Source organism: Trachurus japonicus, chromosome 1 (assembly GCF_045865225.1).
Source record: "Trachurus japonicus isolate A0001 chromosome 1, Traja_1.0".
Taxonomy (NCBI): domain Eukaryota; kingdom Metazoa; phylum Chordata; class Actinopteri; order Carangiformes; family Carangidae; genus Trachurus; species Trachurus japonicus.
The window spans coordinates 10,733,182-10,750,567 of record NC_140907.1 but is presented as its reverse complement, the minus strand read 5'-3'; the positions used below and the strand labels follow the sequence as shown (position 1 = coordinate 10,750,567).

Here is a 17,386-nt window from a genome sequence, read left to right as displayed (position 1 = left end):
ATGAGGGCAGCAGTTGATTATAGCGGTGGAGAGCGCTGTAATAGGCAGCCGGCTGCTTGGGATAAGAATAGCTGCTAGAATGCATCTGTCAGACCACAGGTCGCCCAGACCCACTGATGCTTTCATTGAATCCACACGCTCTTCTGGACAGATTAAACATCCAGGGTTTGGCCCTGTTTACACACTTTAACAAGTAGAGCAGTTTAAATATGTATCACAGTTGTGTAGATGTCAGATCTTCAGATGATGCAGTTCTCATTTATTTAGCAGCAGGAGTTTTGTCACTATGAAGGGAATCAAACCTGGGACTTTTTTTGACATAGTTCAGAGTCTTTTAGCTGACTACTCTTTTTATTGAGTTACCTCCATCTTGTGCTGCGCTTGAGACAACTTAAAACTCGGAATCTTCCAGTTGAAAAACTCAGATTTCTGACATCATGCAACGCGCCTTGTAACCAAAAACATGGAGGACCGGGACAAACTTTGCATTCATAGTGCTTCATGTAAGGCATTAAAACATTACAAAGGCCACAAAAACAATAAAAAACTGTATGTTTCATAATGTTTTAAAGGGATAGTTCAACATTTTGTCCCATTGCCATGATCCCTATAGTCATAGCAGTAGGTTCGTTACCTTTAATTGTCGCTGCAAGCTATTTTTAGAACGGCGGCGCAGAGCTGCGAGCTGCTCAGAGCTACGCTACTGAGGCTCATGGGATTTCTTGGTTTCCCTCATCAAACTCATCAAATACACAATCCAACAACTCCAAAACACTCTCGTGGACAAGTTGTGACCTGCATATTCACCACGCTATGAGATTATAATGGAACGTTATGTGACAGTCATTTTCAAGGTAAATTCATGCAAAACTGCTAATGCATGTTCCCGTCAGGGGCAGTTTTTCGGCAAGCAGTCACTGCATTTACCTCGAAAACAACTCCAATTTCAGATTTCTGTTGATCAGATTTAGATTGAATACTTTATTGTCATTCACATATAAAATGTAGTGCACATAGAACTAAATTTCATTGCATCTGGTCGTTTAATCAACTGTTAACTATCAGAAGTTGTTCTAACTCACTGTCACAAGAGAATTGTGAAAAACCTCAGACACACTCAAAACTGAAACATCTCATCATTGTCATCATGGTTGTTGTACTTTTAACCCAGCAGGGCTGAACAGTAGTATGATATGTATGAATAAGAACTGAGTGAGCTCTGCTCCATTTATTCTAGATGGTACAAATGCACAGGTAGAAATTCTTTGTCTCCTGGTTAGAATCCGACCCAGTATATTGTAAAAAAAAATATGACCTAAATACTTCTGGCAGCCATAATAACACTTGTGTAATGTGCAAAAGTGATGTAATGGTAACCACAGTTAAAATGACAAATTCCTCTGGGTTTGAAAAATGTGGAATCATTTGTGTTAAAACAAAATGTATAAACCAGCTCTAATTGTTTTTAGAGATTTGAAAAGACACTTAGTGTAAGTTAAAAACGTATTAGGTTTCAGTTTTCATGACTTTCTGCCCACATGACTAAATTACAAATATGTACAGACACACACACACACACCTCTGAGGGCTGCTCTGAACTCAGCTTTTAATTGGTCTGGTGCTTTAGAGATCTCTCTGCCCCTTCTCTATCACACATGTGCACTTCTCACACACACACACACACACACACACACACACACAAACACACGTAACATTGGTATTCACTGAGGCTTTTATATAATATAACCTATTAAAGCTTCCTGAATGTGACACTGATTCAGGTACGTGTGCATAATATGAACACGTTCAGAATGTCGTCTGTTTTCTTTTGTTCAGATATTCCCCGTGTCTGCAGTGACTCTTAATGAGAGCTGTGTTGATTCTTGTTTGATTGTTTCTTTCTTGTCTGCAAATAATCACATGAAGGCATTGTGGCTGGCAAGAATGGATTGACAAAGGTCTAATCTTTTCGTCTTGACATCACCACAGAGACTTCGGCGTCACAGGTCGCTCCTCCCACGCGATTCTTGTAAGAGAAAATTTTGGTTTTAATCTGTTTAATCACCTCAGAAACAGAGGAATGATTGGTTCATCAATAAGGGTCAGCTGCTACTCTGAGCTGTAGCTGATATCGTCAGTCACTGTGGACTGTCTTATACTTTGAACTGTGTGTTTATCTGTAACTATCATTGTATTAAAGTGGACTCAGTGGGTGTCTAGACTGAGACCTTTGTGGTTGAGAGAGGCTGCACCTTATTCAGCCGAGTAGTAAACTCTGTCTTTAGTTTGATGACCATTGTTGATTATTTACTGGTTTTTCCCTTTAGTTCTCAAAACCTCAGTAGGCTTCTGTTGTTTCTTATTCCTCAAGTTCCTCAACGCAAGTTTTTGCCTCCACAACTTTAACTTAAGATTTTCCCAAAGCATCTGCACGTTTTGGTGAATGAGAGGAAAAAACTAGTAAGAATATAAGTAGATACTTGATCAGGCTGTAGAAGAACAGAACAGAAGAACCCTTGTTTATTCTCTAAATCAGCCTTTCTCAAAGTGTGGAGGACATGGTAACATATTCTTATACTGTCTGTGACATAATTGTGTTTTCATTATGAAATGACCTAGTATGTCAAATCAAAAATGATTGGAATCGGCTGTTTTGTGGTATTGTCGGACTTTATGTCAAAATAACTTGTTTTGGGGGGATATTTAGAGTTAGCTGGTCCGTGAGTGTTTTTGATGGGTTAAATCCTTGGTCTGAAAAAGTTTGAGAAACACTGCTGTACATCATGTTCCACACAGATATGGAGGTGAAGTGAAGATGCGTCTCAAAAAGTCAAATGAAACAGTTTGTTGGCTCGTATCTGAGGACGTGTGTTTGAGATCTGCTTTCTGTTATCACACCCTGTCAAACATACAGTACGCTAACACTTGGGTGCATTTGGACCTTCTGCCGGTTACATAACTCATGTCACTTAGTCAGCTGTAGCATCAGATTTGTCTTAAACACAAGAACAAACAAAGGTATGAAATGGTTAGTGTGGCTGCGCTCCACCGCCATGCTCGTGGAACGCCTTCACAAAGCTTTGAGTTCCAATAAGTCAGTTTCTTAAAGTGATTACAGTAGTTCTCTTCTTCAGATGTCTCCGTGGTGTTGTTGCTCTTCAGAAGTGCAGTCATCTGCATCTCTGAAGCCGTAGTCCTGAGACTGAGAAATGGCCGTGTGGATAACATCATCTCGACAGGAGGTGCGTGCTGGCAGGATGGGGAGGTGACGTGTCAGCTCCCTCTGCTTCATCCAACGTGCTGTGAACTGACTCAGCCGAGACACACTGGCCCCAGCAGGACTGCTCTCACTGGGGAAAAGACTACTGCTCACCGCTCCTTCTCAAACTGGCTCTATTTTCTCAGCCAGATTTGAACAAGTGTACTTTATTGATCCCCGTAGGGATATTGTCTATTTGCTTCCCAGAGTCAGATCGCATGACTGGCCCCAGATCTGTAATGGAATCTGTAGCGGTTTCAACCTTTCCTTTTTCATACCATCCTGTTACAAATCACCAATCCAGTGACTTTCACATTGAACAACAGTCCTTGTTAATTAAGGGGACAACGAGGAGTTTCTCCATCAGCAGAACGAAAAATTCCGCGACAGTAAAAAAGTCTCATATTAATGTGGATGAATCTACGTTACCCACACTTGTTAATGGCTCCATTTTCGATAAATAGATCGTTTTGTCTCCATCGTTATTTTGTTATTATTGGTGGTGGCGGAAACGCTGGGCGAGCGGACCAGCGTTTCCTTACTTTCGGTTTTGCGGCGAGTCATGAGAATAACACAGCCGAATCACCGTTTATGGTCGGAACTACGACGGTATCTGATCGTCTTCGAACCTCTGACTTTAATTCTTGATGAATGAAAACATGAGTCCGTCTTGCGCCGGTCAAAGAATTTCAAGGTGCGCGCGGAGGCTCATAAATGTAGTGTGAAAACACTTCGCTTTTCCAGAACTCCTCGTTGTCCCTTAAGGGCTTTTATTTTGATACATTTTGTTTTGTTTTTTAACAAATCACATAATTGGCTGGTGGAGGAGCTGTGAATATTAGAATATTGGGGGTCAAACAAAAGAAGATCATCAACATCAATGTTGGGTCCCAAGTAAGAACTTAATTATCCAATCAGACATCAATTCTCCAACATACTGGATGAATATACTGTATATTCATATGAACTCCAGCCCCTTAGCAGGAAAACTTGTGCCAGCAATCTCATTCTCTCACATGTTACTAAAATCTCATGATAATAGGTGAGGATTGAAATGTTGGGTGCATGCCTGAGATCTTCATCTTTACATTCATCTCTAGGGTTGAATACTGAAACCCAGGATTAAACAGACCCCTACATAGACTGGAGTATTGATATTGACACTCTGTCACTGGTTCTGCTTGGTGGTGGCAGCCACACAATCACAGAGACCCTGCTTTTAAACTGTGCAAGTCTTTTGCATGTAAAGGGATTTCTCAAAACATCGAGTCAGAGTCACATACCGATGGAAAAATGTATAGTTTTCTTTTTAACCACTGCAGCCTGAAGTCCACACAGAGTTATCTCTCTAATACCAGGATGGGTCCATTGCATACCTTTACATAATAAATCAGTATGTAGTACATTCATTTTACATATTCATCAATGCAAAAATCAATTTATGTTAGTGTTTTGTTTGTTTGCTCCTCAACAGAAAAAATCAAGTATTGTTAATTATGTTCTGAATTCAAGAAGTGATATCTATAAAAGATGTAGCCTACCATTGAACTGTTACCAATACACATCACTGCCCAGCATCTTGTTCACCTTGACTGCCACATCTGCATCCCTGCTGGCACAGTAACAGCCCACCTGTGGATCTGATGCCACCTCTTAACCTTTCTTTTGCCCCCCGAGATGTTTCCTTCACTTAGTGCAGTGACTCGTTTCCACTGTGAAGAGAACAATCAGTATGTCTCTGTGGTGCCATGTCCTCAGACGAGGACCAGGAGGTGTGACCATTATCCTCAGGATGGGTACCTTTCACATTTGAACCAATACGGTACCGATACTCGGTTCCTGTCAACCTGCACTGGTACACAGTGGTACCTGGTTTTGGTACTTTTTATGTGTATGTGTGGTTATTGAACTTATTTTGTCAGTAAAAAAAAAAAAATAGTCAAAAGAAAAAAAAAGAAAGACATTTTTAGTTTTATTCATCGACAGCATCACAACTCCTCAGCCTTTAAGAGTATTTGTATGTTTTAGGGATGGCAAATGATCTTCGAATAATCAAATAGTCATTCAATAAAAAAAAAACGAGTACTGTTTGACTTCACATGAATCAATACTCTGTACTTTGGTCGGAATTTGGTTGGTACCAATAAAAGTACCGAATCCGGTACTAATCCTCACAGCTAACCACATTTAGAGGAGCAAGCAGCACCACACCGTCTACAAAAAGAGGAAACACAACCCCAGAATCACCGTCTCAGCTGTGCCTCCAGGGTCTGTCTGAGCAAATTACACAAACAGAAATGGTGGAAGCCAGTGGAACACCAAATCCCACCAAGAATGTGTTTATGCTAAGAATGTGGGCACAGCTTTCACTCCATGGCATGGCCCCAACAGGAACAGAGCAGATGGGATTAACAGGAATCCATGATCATTTTTTAACTGATGGGCATACTATTACCATATTTAAGATAATCAACCTCAAGCTATTACTAGGTATCAATCAAATGCATGTTTTACTTGGTCTTTTGTTATTTTTACATTTTCTAACACTGGGAGCTGCTTCATTGTAGCTCATTTGGCAACTTTAACTGACATTAAAGCTATTGGAGGCAACAGTGGTGAGAAGTAGTGAATAGTAATAGTAATAGTAATTTTCATCATGATGAAAAGAAGCTGAATCCACTGACCTCCTGGTGTGTGACCTGACACAACCGTCTGTCTGTCATTATCACCGCTGGTGGTGTCCTGTTGAAGTCTCTTTCTCTTGACCTTAAATGAGACTGTGACTAACCCATAGTCATGTTTGACGTCAGGCCACTGACTTTTATACCCAGCGCGTGTGTGTGTGTGTGTGAGAGAGTGCTGCGTGAGGTGCTCATCGAATACAAATTGGTCACAAATTGCCTCCCATTCTGTCTAAAGACATTTGTGGTCGAGTTCCTCCGCCCGCTTACGTACGTACTTCTGCTCAATTTTCATTTTCCTTCAGTACTCAACCTGGGATTGAAATGTTTTCTCTGCTTTATTCCTGCAGAGCATCTACCAGCCAATCAGAGAACAGAGGATGTGGCTGAAAACAATGACGTTGAGGTTGTGCGATAAATTGGAAGTTACAGTTCAGTAATGGCGATGGAGATGGATGTTAGCGAAGGCGTTCATTCTGTATGTAGCAACAATGCTGTTGTTGACAGACAAACGGGACACACTGTCTTGGTTCTGCTCATTGCAGTGGAGGATGGTCGTTGTTTGCAGTGTGCAGCAGCTTCATTGTGTTCCGGCCGGTTCCAGCACATGACATACGTCACAACAAACGTTAGTGATTGGGTAAAGATTGATCCAATAGTTTTTAACTTCAGCAGAGTATCCACCTACCAGGAAGTAAATGTTTCTCAGTGGGGAGTGGCCAGTCTCTTCACACAAATGAAATGAAGTGCAGGAGACTGGTTAGGACCAGGCTAGTACGAATACGAATACGAATATGAATATGAAAATGAATTTCTTTATTAATCCCCAAAGGGAAATTCAAAGTATGTGTGTCCCAGTGTTCTTGACTGTCCCTGTGTCACCTGTTAGTTAAAGGAGACATATTATGCCTCTTTTCCAAAAATTAAAATAGTTCCCAGGTGTCTTAAGACATGTCTGTGACATGCTTTGGTCAAAATACCCCAAGGATCAAACATCACAGCTCTTTTCATCCTCTCTAAACAGCCCTGTTCAGAACGGCTGGGTTCAGTGCCTGTCCCTTTAAATGCAAATGAACCACTGCTTGCCCCACCCCACCACTTCTACTGGTACCAGGTAGGGGTGGGATTATGCAAATTCGAAAACTAATGACATCATAGGAAGTCAACTTCACAGAAAATTAAGGATTTTTTTTGGTCAATTTTCACATTTTGTAATAACATAATATGTAACCTTTAACACATTGGATTGTGTTGTATGTCCTGTACTTAGCATCAATAGGGCTCTACAGCCCATCATACAGTGCTCACCTGAACAGTATTGTTCAGCATAGTGTCCTCTGGTGACATTCATGGAGAAAAGAGTCAGGATACGTCATCACACCAACAGTCACTCAGCAGTCATCACTGACCTGCAGCGCTGCCTGTTTGGCTTCAGTATTAAAAGGATGAATACCACAGTATGGCCAAACATCTGACCGTAGGTGTGGTCTTACTGCTCAGCCTGTTGCTCAGGCTCAGAGTCCTGAGCCTGAGAGGGAGTGTGGTGTTTGTGACACTGGTGTATTGTATAACATGTATGACACAAAAAAAGTCTCCTATTTGTCTTCTGATCACCAGAGTACTTTGAGGATGAGGGCAGAGTCTCTCCTTTAGTCTGACTGTGTGAATAGGCTCATTCTTTATGACAGATGAAGAAGATACAGAGGATAAATAAATAATTCAGCCTCCGTCAGCAGAATGAATGTGGTTAAAGCAGAGCTGCTTCTGAAAGAACAGTGGACTGAAACTATACTAACTTCATTTGAACTCTTCTTTACATTTGTTAACCCAAACTGACTTCCAAGAAAGGCACAACGCTAAAGCTTCTATCTGTGTAAAAGACATATGGACACACTAAGGGATCAGTCTGGAAGCAGACTCTGGATGTGAGCACAGCTTTAGTTTCACTTTCACCGTCCACAGCTCAGAGTTTAGGTTTGATAGGATTTGATCAAATCCACACCCAGCAATAGTCTGCTTCTGAAATCCAAATCCCTTTGAATCCCTCATCAAATCTAATTAGATTTACTTTTCATCACAGGAAAGTAACTAAAGTTCTAAACAACTAGAAACTCTGATATTCAATTCAGATCTCTAATCCCATTTTGTTGTGAGAAGGGAAGAAGCCTGTTTGAAGTGGCTGCCTAATTACTGTTCACAACCTTTAGCTACTACATGGAAAATTGGAAATTATATAGAAGAGAGATGCAAAATGATGGCTTGATGAAATATGGATCTGACAATGGCTGTAGGTTACTGCAACACCCTATTTCTAACAAGCTGCATGTTTCATATGCTGGGCACAGAAGTCAGACTGAAGGAGTTTCCTGTCATGGACGTGATGAAATCAGAAGAGTAACCTCTAAAAAAACAACAGTATTATATTCTAAAAACAGATGCGAGCTGCTTGGCTGACACAATGGAGGTGCATGGTGCTTTCGCCTTTTTCCTCATCAAACTCATCAAATTCACAATCCAACAACTCCAAAATGCTAATTTCACGCTATGAAATAATAACATAACGTTACGAAACGTAGTTGTTTTCGTGGTGAATGTGCAGGTCACAACTTGTCCATGAGAGTGGTCTGGAGATGTTGGATTGTGTATTTGATTAGTTTGATGAGGGAAAAGCGAAAGTACCGTGCGCCTCCATTGTGTTAGCTGAGCAGCTCACAGCTCTGCCCCGCCGATCTAAAAACAGCTTGCGCCAACAATTAAAGGTAATGAGCCTACTCCAAAAACTATAGGGATTATGGCAATAGGCGAATTTGCCAAAATGTTGAACTATCCCTTTAAACATTTAGGAAATAACATTGATTAGCCTCAGTCGTGATGCTCAGCATTTTAACTGGAGGAAGTGATGGTCCGCCTGCTCATTTTACTCCTTTCTGGTACAAAGAGAGAGAGAATAAAAAGTTTTATAAGGCCAGTTTGATGTAAAAAGATTAATATGACAGTTCTGACCCTAGAAAAAAAAAATCCAAGACATTAGAACAAAGTTGGGAGTATCTGCTGAGGGTTTCTCAGCTGCAGCGATACCAGGCTTTGAAACACATCCTCTGTGTTCTCCCTTTGTGTCATTTCCTCCTGCGGTCCTTTAGTGCACTTCGCACCTAAACAGGCTCGGCTGCTGATTGAGAGGACAGAGGTTGACTCATTTCCTGCGGCTGTGGCTGCTGTCACTCATCAAACTCTGTGTCCTCTGGAGTGGCCTTGTTTTCTCTGTGTGGCATTTTTGAAAATACTGATGAAAGATACACACACATGTCATTCAGCTGCAACTCTCCTTATACATTTATTACATACGTTCATGAAAGGATTTTACTGTTTTTTTTAATGTTTTCATGACTTTCAATGGAAATCTGCAGTGTTAGTGATGAGAAATGACATGTACATGCCGCTGTATGTTGCTAGAGCCTCTGACCTGCGTCGGGCTGTGTGCCTCACCACGGTTGCAGCCTTTCTTGTTGTCTAAAATGCAGTGTGATGTGTGTGTGACGGCCACAGAGGCTCCTGCCGCACCGCGCAGCTGTAACACTGGGTATTTTAATTGCATCCTGAATGCTTTCGGTGCTTTGAAAAGGTCGCCCGCTCTCACCAAGTGACACGATGATAAATGGCGACAGAGCCGGCGCAGAACACACCTTTAAGAGGAGTTTGTTTCTTGCGGCCTTGATGGATGTAATTGAGGTGTTTTACTGGGAGGGAGGGAGGGAGGGAGGGAGGGAGGGATGAGGAGGCTCAGTCCCCACAGGAGGCTGCAGCTCCCCCTCCAGGACAAGGTGGTTAATGTTAGGAGACAAGTCACATTTACACACACACACACCCACCTCCTTCTACCAGACAAGTCTGATTGTCTTTAAATTGATTGTCCTCATACTTATGAATCTGTCTTGAATTGCAGGAGCCAGACTGTGGTGTGTGTGTATACGGTAGCATGCAAAAGTTTGGGCAAGATGGTCAAGATGTCTGTTAATGTGAACAGTTCAAAGTTAAACATGAAACACTCTTTTGCAATATTTCAAACAATATCAATGTATTTATTTTAGTTTTCTATAGATTTATAGTGAAAAAGGGGAAACAAAGCAGCAGCCTGCAAAAGAATGGGAAACCCAGGAGACTGGAGCTCTCAGATAACTGATACCAAGGTATCAGACAAGATATTTACTGTTTACACACTGTGATAGTTTCCAAAGGGGGAGGCTACTAGGTACTATGCAGAGTGGTCAAACCTTTGCTGCGGCCCTTTTCCTTTTCTGTCATTTTGAAAATGTAAAAGATGAAAATAAAAAAAAAAATTATATAGTTTATGTAAAGGGAACGTGACATCTGTAACTTTATGTCTTTTGGAGGTGATTTCATCTTCCACTTGCTCAACTGTTCACATTAACAGACATTTTGACAAGGGGTGTTCAAACTTCTGCATGCCACTGTGTGTATTAGGGCTGACCCAAAAAAATCCAAGCCATGGTAATTGATCATGAAGGCATCCTGGAAACCTGCCTGATAAGTTTTGGAGACATGCAGTGTTTGTTTGCCATACATTCAGTATGTCCACCGCGCCAGTGTACAGACAGTTATTTTTTTATATATATATTTTTGGGGGCTCATGCCTTTTTTTGATAGTACAGTCGAGAGAGACAGGAAATGGGGAGGCAGAGAGAGGGGGAATGACACTCAGGGAAGGGCAGTGCGATGCAGGATTCGAACCGGGGCCGCCTGCACAAGGACTATAGCCTCAACACATGGAGCGCCTGCTCAATCCACTGCGCCACTCGGCGCCCAAAGTGGCCAGACAGTTCTTAACTCAATTTTTGAATCTCCTTAGACATTTTATTTGCTTGATGCCAATAATTTGACCCTTCTGAAACAGATTAACATCTTCTCACTTCACACACACACACAGTATATAATTACATATGTGTGTGTACTGTGTGTGTGTGTGTGTGTGTATATACACTTTGCTAAAGTGTCTAAATGTAATAACTCCAAGCAGGTATAAGAGTCAGCACTTGTCCCAGCTGCCTGTCTCCTCCACAGTTCTCCTCCTCTAGCCGTACCTCTCCTCTAGCAGCTCTGGTTTCAGCCAGTCTCCCTCACTAACACCATTACACCATTCAGATACCACTTGATATGATCGGGAAGAGTGCTGCAACTCTTGGCATTCAGGCGCTCTTATCTGATTACCGCCAAATTGAATCAGCCTGCGAGCTCTGCTATCGCACTGCAATTCAAACTCATCCAGATGTGGGAAGCTCAAACGTGGCGTCCGATAAAGGTCTGTTGGTTTGGGCCTCTGTGGAGTATGTGACGTGACGAGCAGCGAGGAAGTGATCGTTTCATTCTGCAAATCAAGACTACAAATGGTGATTAATAAGTACGATTACAGCATTAAGCATGGTTTGAATTATGACCACCCAGCTGCTGCAGTTAAAGCAGCAAGGATCATAAATTATGGTATAGATGCAAGATGAATTTATAGGCATCATTACAGCTACATCACAGATCCACTGCCTTGTCTTTTCTCAGTCATTATATTAGCTGTCATATACATTTTTACTACGTATTGTTCACATTTTTTTCCATAAGAAGACAATGTTTATTTGTGGTTCTATGAGCCAATAAACGGCTTGGCTCTTTTTTTGTGACATCACAAACTCCTGACAGCTCATTCAAAGGCTCAGTTTCTGAAAACAGGCTGTGAGCATTCCTCTGTGGACTTTGATACTTTCACAGTATTAATGTAAAACTTGGATCTGATCTATAATCAAAAAGACACAGAAATCACACATGAGCCATGTAAGATAACTTAGTTTGTATTGGGTGTGAGTATCGTTGCCTGCAGTTTTACATGACGGACAGATGGACGGATCAGAGAGGACATTCCATCAAAAATGAATACCTGCCTGGGGTGGTTGAGTGGTCGGTGGTTAGCTGCCTCTGGGCCAGGCCGTCAGTGTAAATGAGAGCTGCTTCTCAGTTGACCTACCTACCTGGTTAAATAAAGGTTAAATAAAATAAAAATAAATAAGTCGGGGAGCGCTGATCGCCGGTTCAACTCCAAGCCGAGGCGACCCTTCGCACATGTCGTTCCCCAGTCTCTCACACAGCTTCATATATATATATATATATATATATATATATATATATATATATATATATGGAAAAAATTAAGAGACCACTCCCAAAATGATCAGTTTCTCTGGTTTTACTATTTATAGGTACTGTATGTGTTTGAGTAAAATTAAATTATTTTTTTTTGTTTTATTCCATCAACTACCGACAACATTTCTCCCAAAATTGAAATAAAAATATTGTCATTTAGAGCTTTTATTGGCTGAAAATGACTAAACTAGTCTAAATAATAAAAAATATCATGTCTTTTCAGACCTTAATGCAAAGAAAACATGTTCATATTTATTCCTAAAGAACACAGCAAGAATATTTTAACTCGGGAAGAGTTTATAAATCCGTTTTTGTGGGATAATGTCAATGTTTAATCCCAGCAGTGGTTTTTATATAAAATCAGACGTGGTTCAGGTGATGACCTCATCAGTGTCTTGTCGTTAAGTAGAATGAGTTGTGTTTGTGTTGGTATTTAAAACAGAAAAGAAAAGAATGACTGTCATACATGTAGAGATGCTTTTAAGAAACATTTGTGAAAGTGGTCTCTTATTTTTTTCCAGAGCTATTACAGTATATGTATATTTGATTTAGTTTGGTTTAGTTTAAAGGTTCTTCTGTCATCTGAGACGCTGCTCAAATGTGTCTGGAGCTTTTTGGTCACGTTTGTAACTTGTGGTAGTTCAGATCTCCTCTGGTTCCAAGCCGTTTGACAGGAGGCAGGCTGTTTGTTAAAAAGGCATCTTAGTTATGCAACAGAAGGGACTTGGTGAGTGTGAGAATGACTCAGATCGGTCTAACCGGGTGCTTTTCTCTTGCATAACTACTTGACACCTCAGTGTCCCTTCCATCCATCCGCACACACACACACACTTTTTAATGAACTGAAGAGGCATAAACAATGCACACATCCTCTGCTCCCTGCTGTTAGCCTTTAGAATTTCTTAAGCAGCTTTTCTATCTACTACACACACACATGCATGTATTGTGCTGACTCCACTCCGACTGGTCAAGTGATCTTCAGTGAGCAGCAGGTGGCTCAGACTCTAAGTGAACAGCAGCAGTTGCAGCAGCTCTGTGTCTTTTTTTTTCAGTTTATGTACAGTAGAATATCTGTTACTAGAGTCTCAGTGAAAGTCACTATGTGGAACTTGTAAAGCAGCTTTACACAAGAGGCTTGGCTCTATATTTCCTCGTGTTTTATTACACTTCCTTCTGTCAGCATCTTGTCTTAGGTTCACACACAATAAGAACTGTAAAAGCTTGAAAAAGCCTTTTTTCTTGTCTGGTCTGGTTTCTCCAGATTAGAAGCAGCCTGAACTTCAGCCTCCTGGTTCAACGACGTCTTCATGTTTTCAGTTCAACTCATTGTTATTTGACATCTTGTACAGCAGAACATCTTTGTCTGAGTCAGGACAATATTGGGGCGTTGTAAACAGATTTATCAGATTATTCGTCACTTTGTAACTGATTCAGAGCTTAATTCTCGGGCTGAACGTGAAAACAATATCTCTCTGTAATGATTCTTTATTTTTAGTGAAAACTCAGTGAAGTTAATGACAATCTGCATTCTTGTCTCAGTATATTTACATTTCAACATGATATAAATCCTAAGGATTGGATCAGACTCTCCACATTGTAGTAATTGCAGTTATTAGTCAAATGTTTTTAAACAACACCTGTGTCTAAAAAGTTTTTTTTAACATTTAAAAACTCTTTCTTTTTTAACTCTTTCTTTTACAGATAAGACATGAACTCAGACAAAAATCTCAAAATATCTGAACTCTCCATTGACATCAAAAAGATCAAAATATTTGAGATTCAGAGTGAGTTTATGAGAGTTTCCCGTAGTTACACCATCACCATGTGGTTGTCAGTATATGTATGCATTCCTACAGGTTGAAGATGAATGTAGAAGAGAAGAATTTGAGTTTCTGGTTTCTGTTCTGCAGACAAGTGTCAGTCCTCTGCTCCTCACTGAGTCTCCTCCCCTCTGGAGATCACTGTCTCCTCCTTTGGCTTTTCACTCAACAGGAAAAAACATCTTCTTTGCCACTCAACCTACCGGTAGATGTAGGTCAGAGAGACATGTCAAGCTGTTCCCTTAACAAACCACTTACCCAACAATTAACATCACACTGTAGCTTTCAGCCTCAGAGTGGACAGATAATGTGACATGTCAAACATAAGAACTCCAAACTGTTTCATCTACTGTAGATGAAATGTAGGAGCCTTACTGTAGTTAGACAAACAGAAGAAAGCCTTGCCATCCTGACTCTGCGACCTCACGTCCTCTCTCATATGAAGACTTGACGCACACAACATGGATGTAAATGTGTAATCCTGCAGGATGAGCCCCCTCGTTGCTCTCCAGCCTAGTTCCTCCACACGTCTCTCTTTCTCCTCATGGCACTGTATGATATGTTAATTAGTGTGAATTGTTCTTCGGGTTGGCCCTTTTCTTTATACTTCTTTTTCGCCCTACTTTCCGCCGTTTTACGGACCGCTTCTAGTCCTTCATACTTTGTGCTATTTCAACAATTCAAATATCAAAACGTGCAGCTTTTTCTGGACATTATTGGATGTATTCAACTTTTTCATACTATGTCATACTAAGCTGCACACGCCATTCAACTTGTAAAAAGTTCAAAATACTTTCAGCGAGCATTCAAACAGCTTTGATTTATCACAGTATACTTATAAGACTTATGTATACTCTGTGGCCTAGTGGCAGAGTTAAGGTTTCCTGACTATAAGGTCATGGGTTCGATTCCTGCCGCTGTCATGTTGCATCACCATTTGCACTCTTTCTGCGATGGCTTTCAGCATTCACACGTATGTCCTTCAGGAAATGCATTTTCTAGTTCACATCTGCCATTACCAGAGCATACTGCGTCATTTACCAGGATTCCTCAAGTCGTCCGAGCATCTCTTGGGATTCACATGATAAATTAGTGAATTGTGTGTACATACCTTCTCAGATGATTTATATTTATTCGTGTTGGTCATTCTTAGGTCTCTAATCTCTGAGATGTGTAACACTATCCTCTCCTGCTTCCTGTTTCTCAGGCGCGGTACAAGCAGAGTCTGGACCCCACGGTGGATGAGGTGAAGAAGCTGTGCACGTCGCTGAGGCGGAACGCCAAGGAGGAGCGAGTCCTCTTCCACTACAACGGCCACGGGGTGCCACGACCCACAGTCAACGGAGAGATCTGGGTCTTCAACAAGGTGACACACACAAACAAGATATATGTTTTGTCCAGACACACACACACACAGCTTGAGCTGCAGTACAGACCTTGATGATGGATGTATCATCGTTTTATTGTGATGTCATGTTGACATGGGCAACAAAAATGCAATTATTATGTGATTAAAGAAATAATTAGAGTTAAGGAAAGCCCATACACTCATTAGGTTTAATGCTGGAGAGCGTAATCACAGAACACTCCTGTGCCATTCACATTAATATACAGCAGCTGCATTAGCTGATCTATAGTCAAGTCATAATGAGCCAAGCTGCGGAAAGTCGAACCATGAAAATGAGCATTCAGCCAAAATACCATTGGTCTTCTATGGTTTACTAAAGGCTTAGCAGTATCACATCAAACAAAAGCAAATATTAAAATCAGAACACACTGACCAGTAATCATCATTACATGAATAACCTCAGTAGAAAGGTTTACATGCAGACATTTTTTCATTCTGACTCTGATTCTGGTGTTTACATGTGCCGCTGCATTTATTCAGAACGCGTCGTGTTTTATAGCCACGTAACATGCAGAGAGTTCTCCAGGCCGAGAATTAATGCTAGTGAGTTGGGCCGCGTCGAGTCTAAGCTTCAGTCCAGGTTTTGAAGAGGAACTATGCAGGATTTTTATCTTAATTTAACAGCATTGGAGTAATTGATGATGATGGTGATGGTTAAATAAATGACTTGTAACTTGTTCCAGGGAGAATGGAGGCTCTCTGTCTTCTTCCACCTAGCGTCTCTTGGCTGAAAACCAACCTCGTAAGATCAGAGCCTCCGACTGTGTCCCAGCTATTGTCTCTGTGACACAAACGCTCCCCGTAACCCGTAATCTCTTGTTTTTGACAGATAAAACTACACAAATATACACATCGTAGCATTGTATTTGATAAATAACGTTATCCACCGCTCCATGGATTGATTTCACACTGGCTTCATTGAAAACAAATGCACATGGCCGGGAGGAGGGTTAGCAGAACAGCGGAGAAGCGACCGGACTTGCAGAGTTCCCCTTTAATTTTCAGGCCAGTTGAGAACTCGAAAGCAGATTAATTACATTATGTGACTCAAAGGTGGAGATAATGGTCTGATTAGTACAGTTGTTGTCTGTGTCTGTTGTTCTGACACTTTTATTCAAGCATTTGCAAGTGAAGAAACGTCTGTACGCATTTGCTTCGAGATGGCGCATAGAAAGAACACAACCAGTCGGCATTCTGTTTCACTGCCATGTTATAATTTATCAATTTGGAGAAAGGAATATTCTACCCCTTCAGCCCATTCAGTTTGGGCCTGTTAATTCTGATTGAGGCATTTTAATCCAGTTTGGACATCTGAACTGATTCTAATTGGAATATTTGGCTCCGTGTAAACGCAGCTACTGAGACAGGTGGTTTGCTTTTTACTGCAGGTCCAAGAGAGTATGATTGTAGGTGCTGAGTCCAAAAAACAAGATTCAGTGCAATTTCTGCTTTCCCCTTTTCATTTGTGATTTTGTCACTAAATTCATCTCTTTAGTGTCTTTCATGCCACGCAGCCTCAGGAACTAAACTCAGGACTGAAATTAGCCAGTGTGGAGCAGACAAGAAGACTAGGGACAAACACACTCCATCTGAGCTGATGTTTTGCTTTTATCTTTTTTGGAAGCTAAAAAAAAAAGAAGCAGATTTTCTACACCAGCATCAGTTTCCTCATCAGAGCAGAGGGGAGTACCTCTCAGCCTGTGAAAACAGTTGTATAACATCTCCTGTGGCTCTGGCAGAGCTCTGTCGAGTCTGAGAAAGGATCCCTGATGGTGTCGTCAGCTGATAACTCAGTTTGGCTCAACAGAAAAAGACTGAAAGTCTGTTTCTAAGTAGGGAGGTGTGGGTGTGTATCGGAGGACATCTACAGACTGATGTTGGAACCAGAGCCTCCGCTGCTGCTGCTGGTGTTTGTGACTCCCTCAGCTTTATTATAAGATTTGAAACATCAGAAATAATAAAATAAGGTGACCACCAAACAAATGTACCTCTTTTGCCCTTTATGAAAGTGTCC

The 17,386-nt window shown here is 41.1% G+C and overlaps 1 protein-coding gene across 2 annotated transcripts in view; it reads left to right on the top strand.

Moving 5' to 3' along the window:
* LOC146991404 (regulatory-associated protein of mTOR-like) overlaps positions 1 to 17,386 on the top strand; it is a 150,635-nt gene that overhangs the window by 87,628 nt on the left and 45,621 nt on the right. For both annotated transcript variants that reach the window (XM_085768951.1, XM_085768866.1), the window contains exon 5: positions 15,172 to 15,330. In XM_085768951.1, the coding sequence (XP_085625077.1) occupies positions 15,172 to 15,330 (159 nt within the window). The remainder of the gene's footprint in view (positions 1 to 15,171; positions 15,331 to 17,386) is intronic.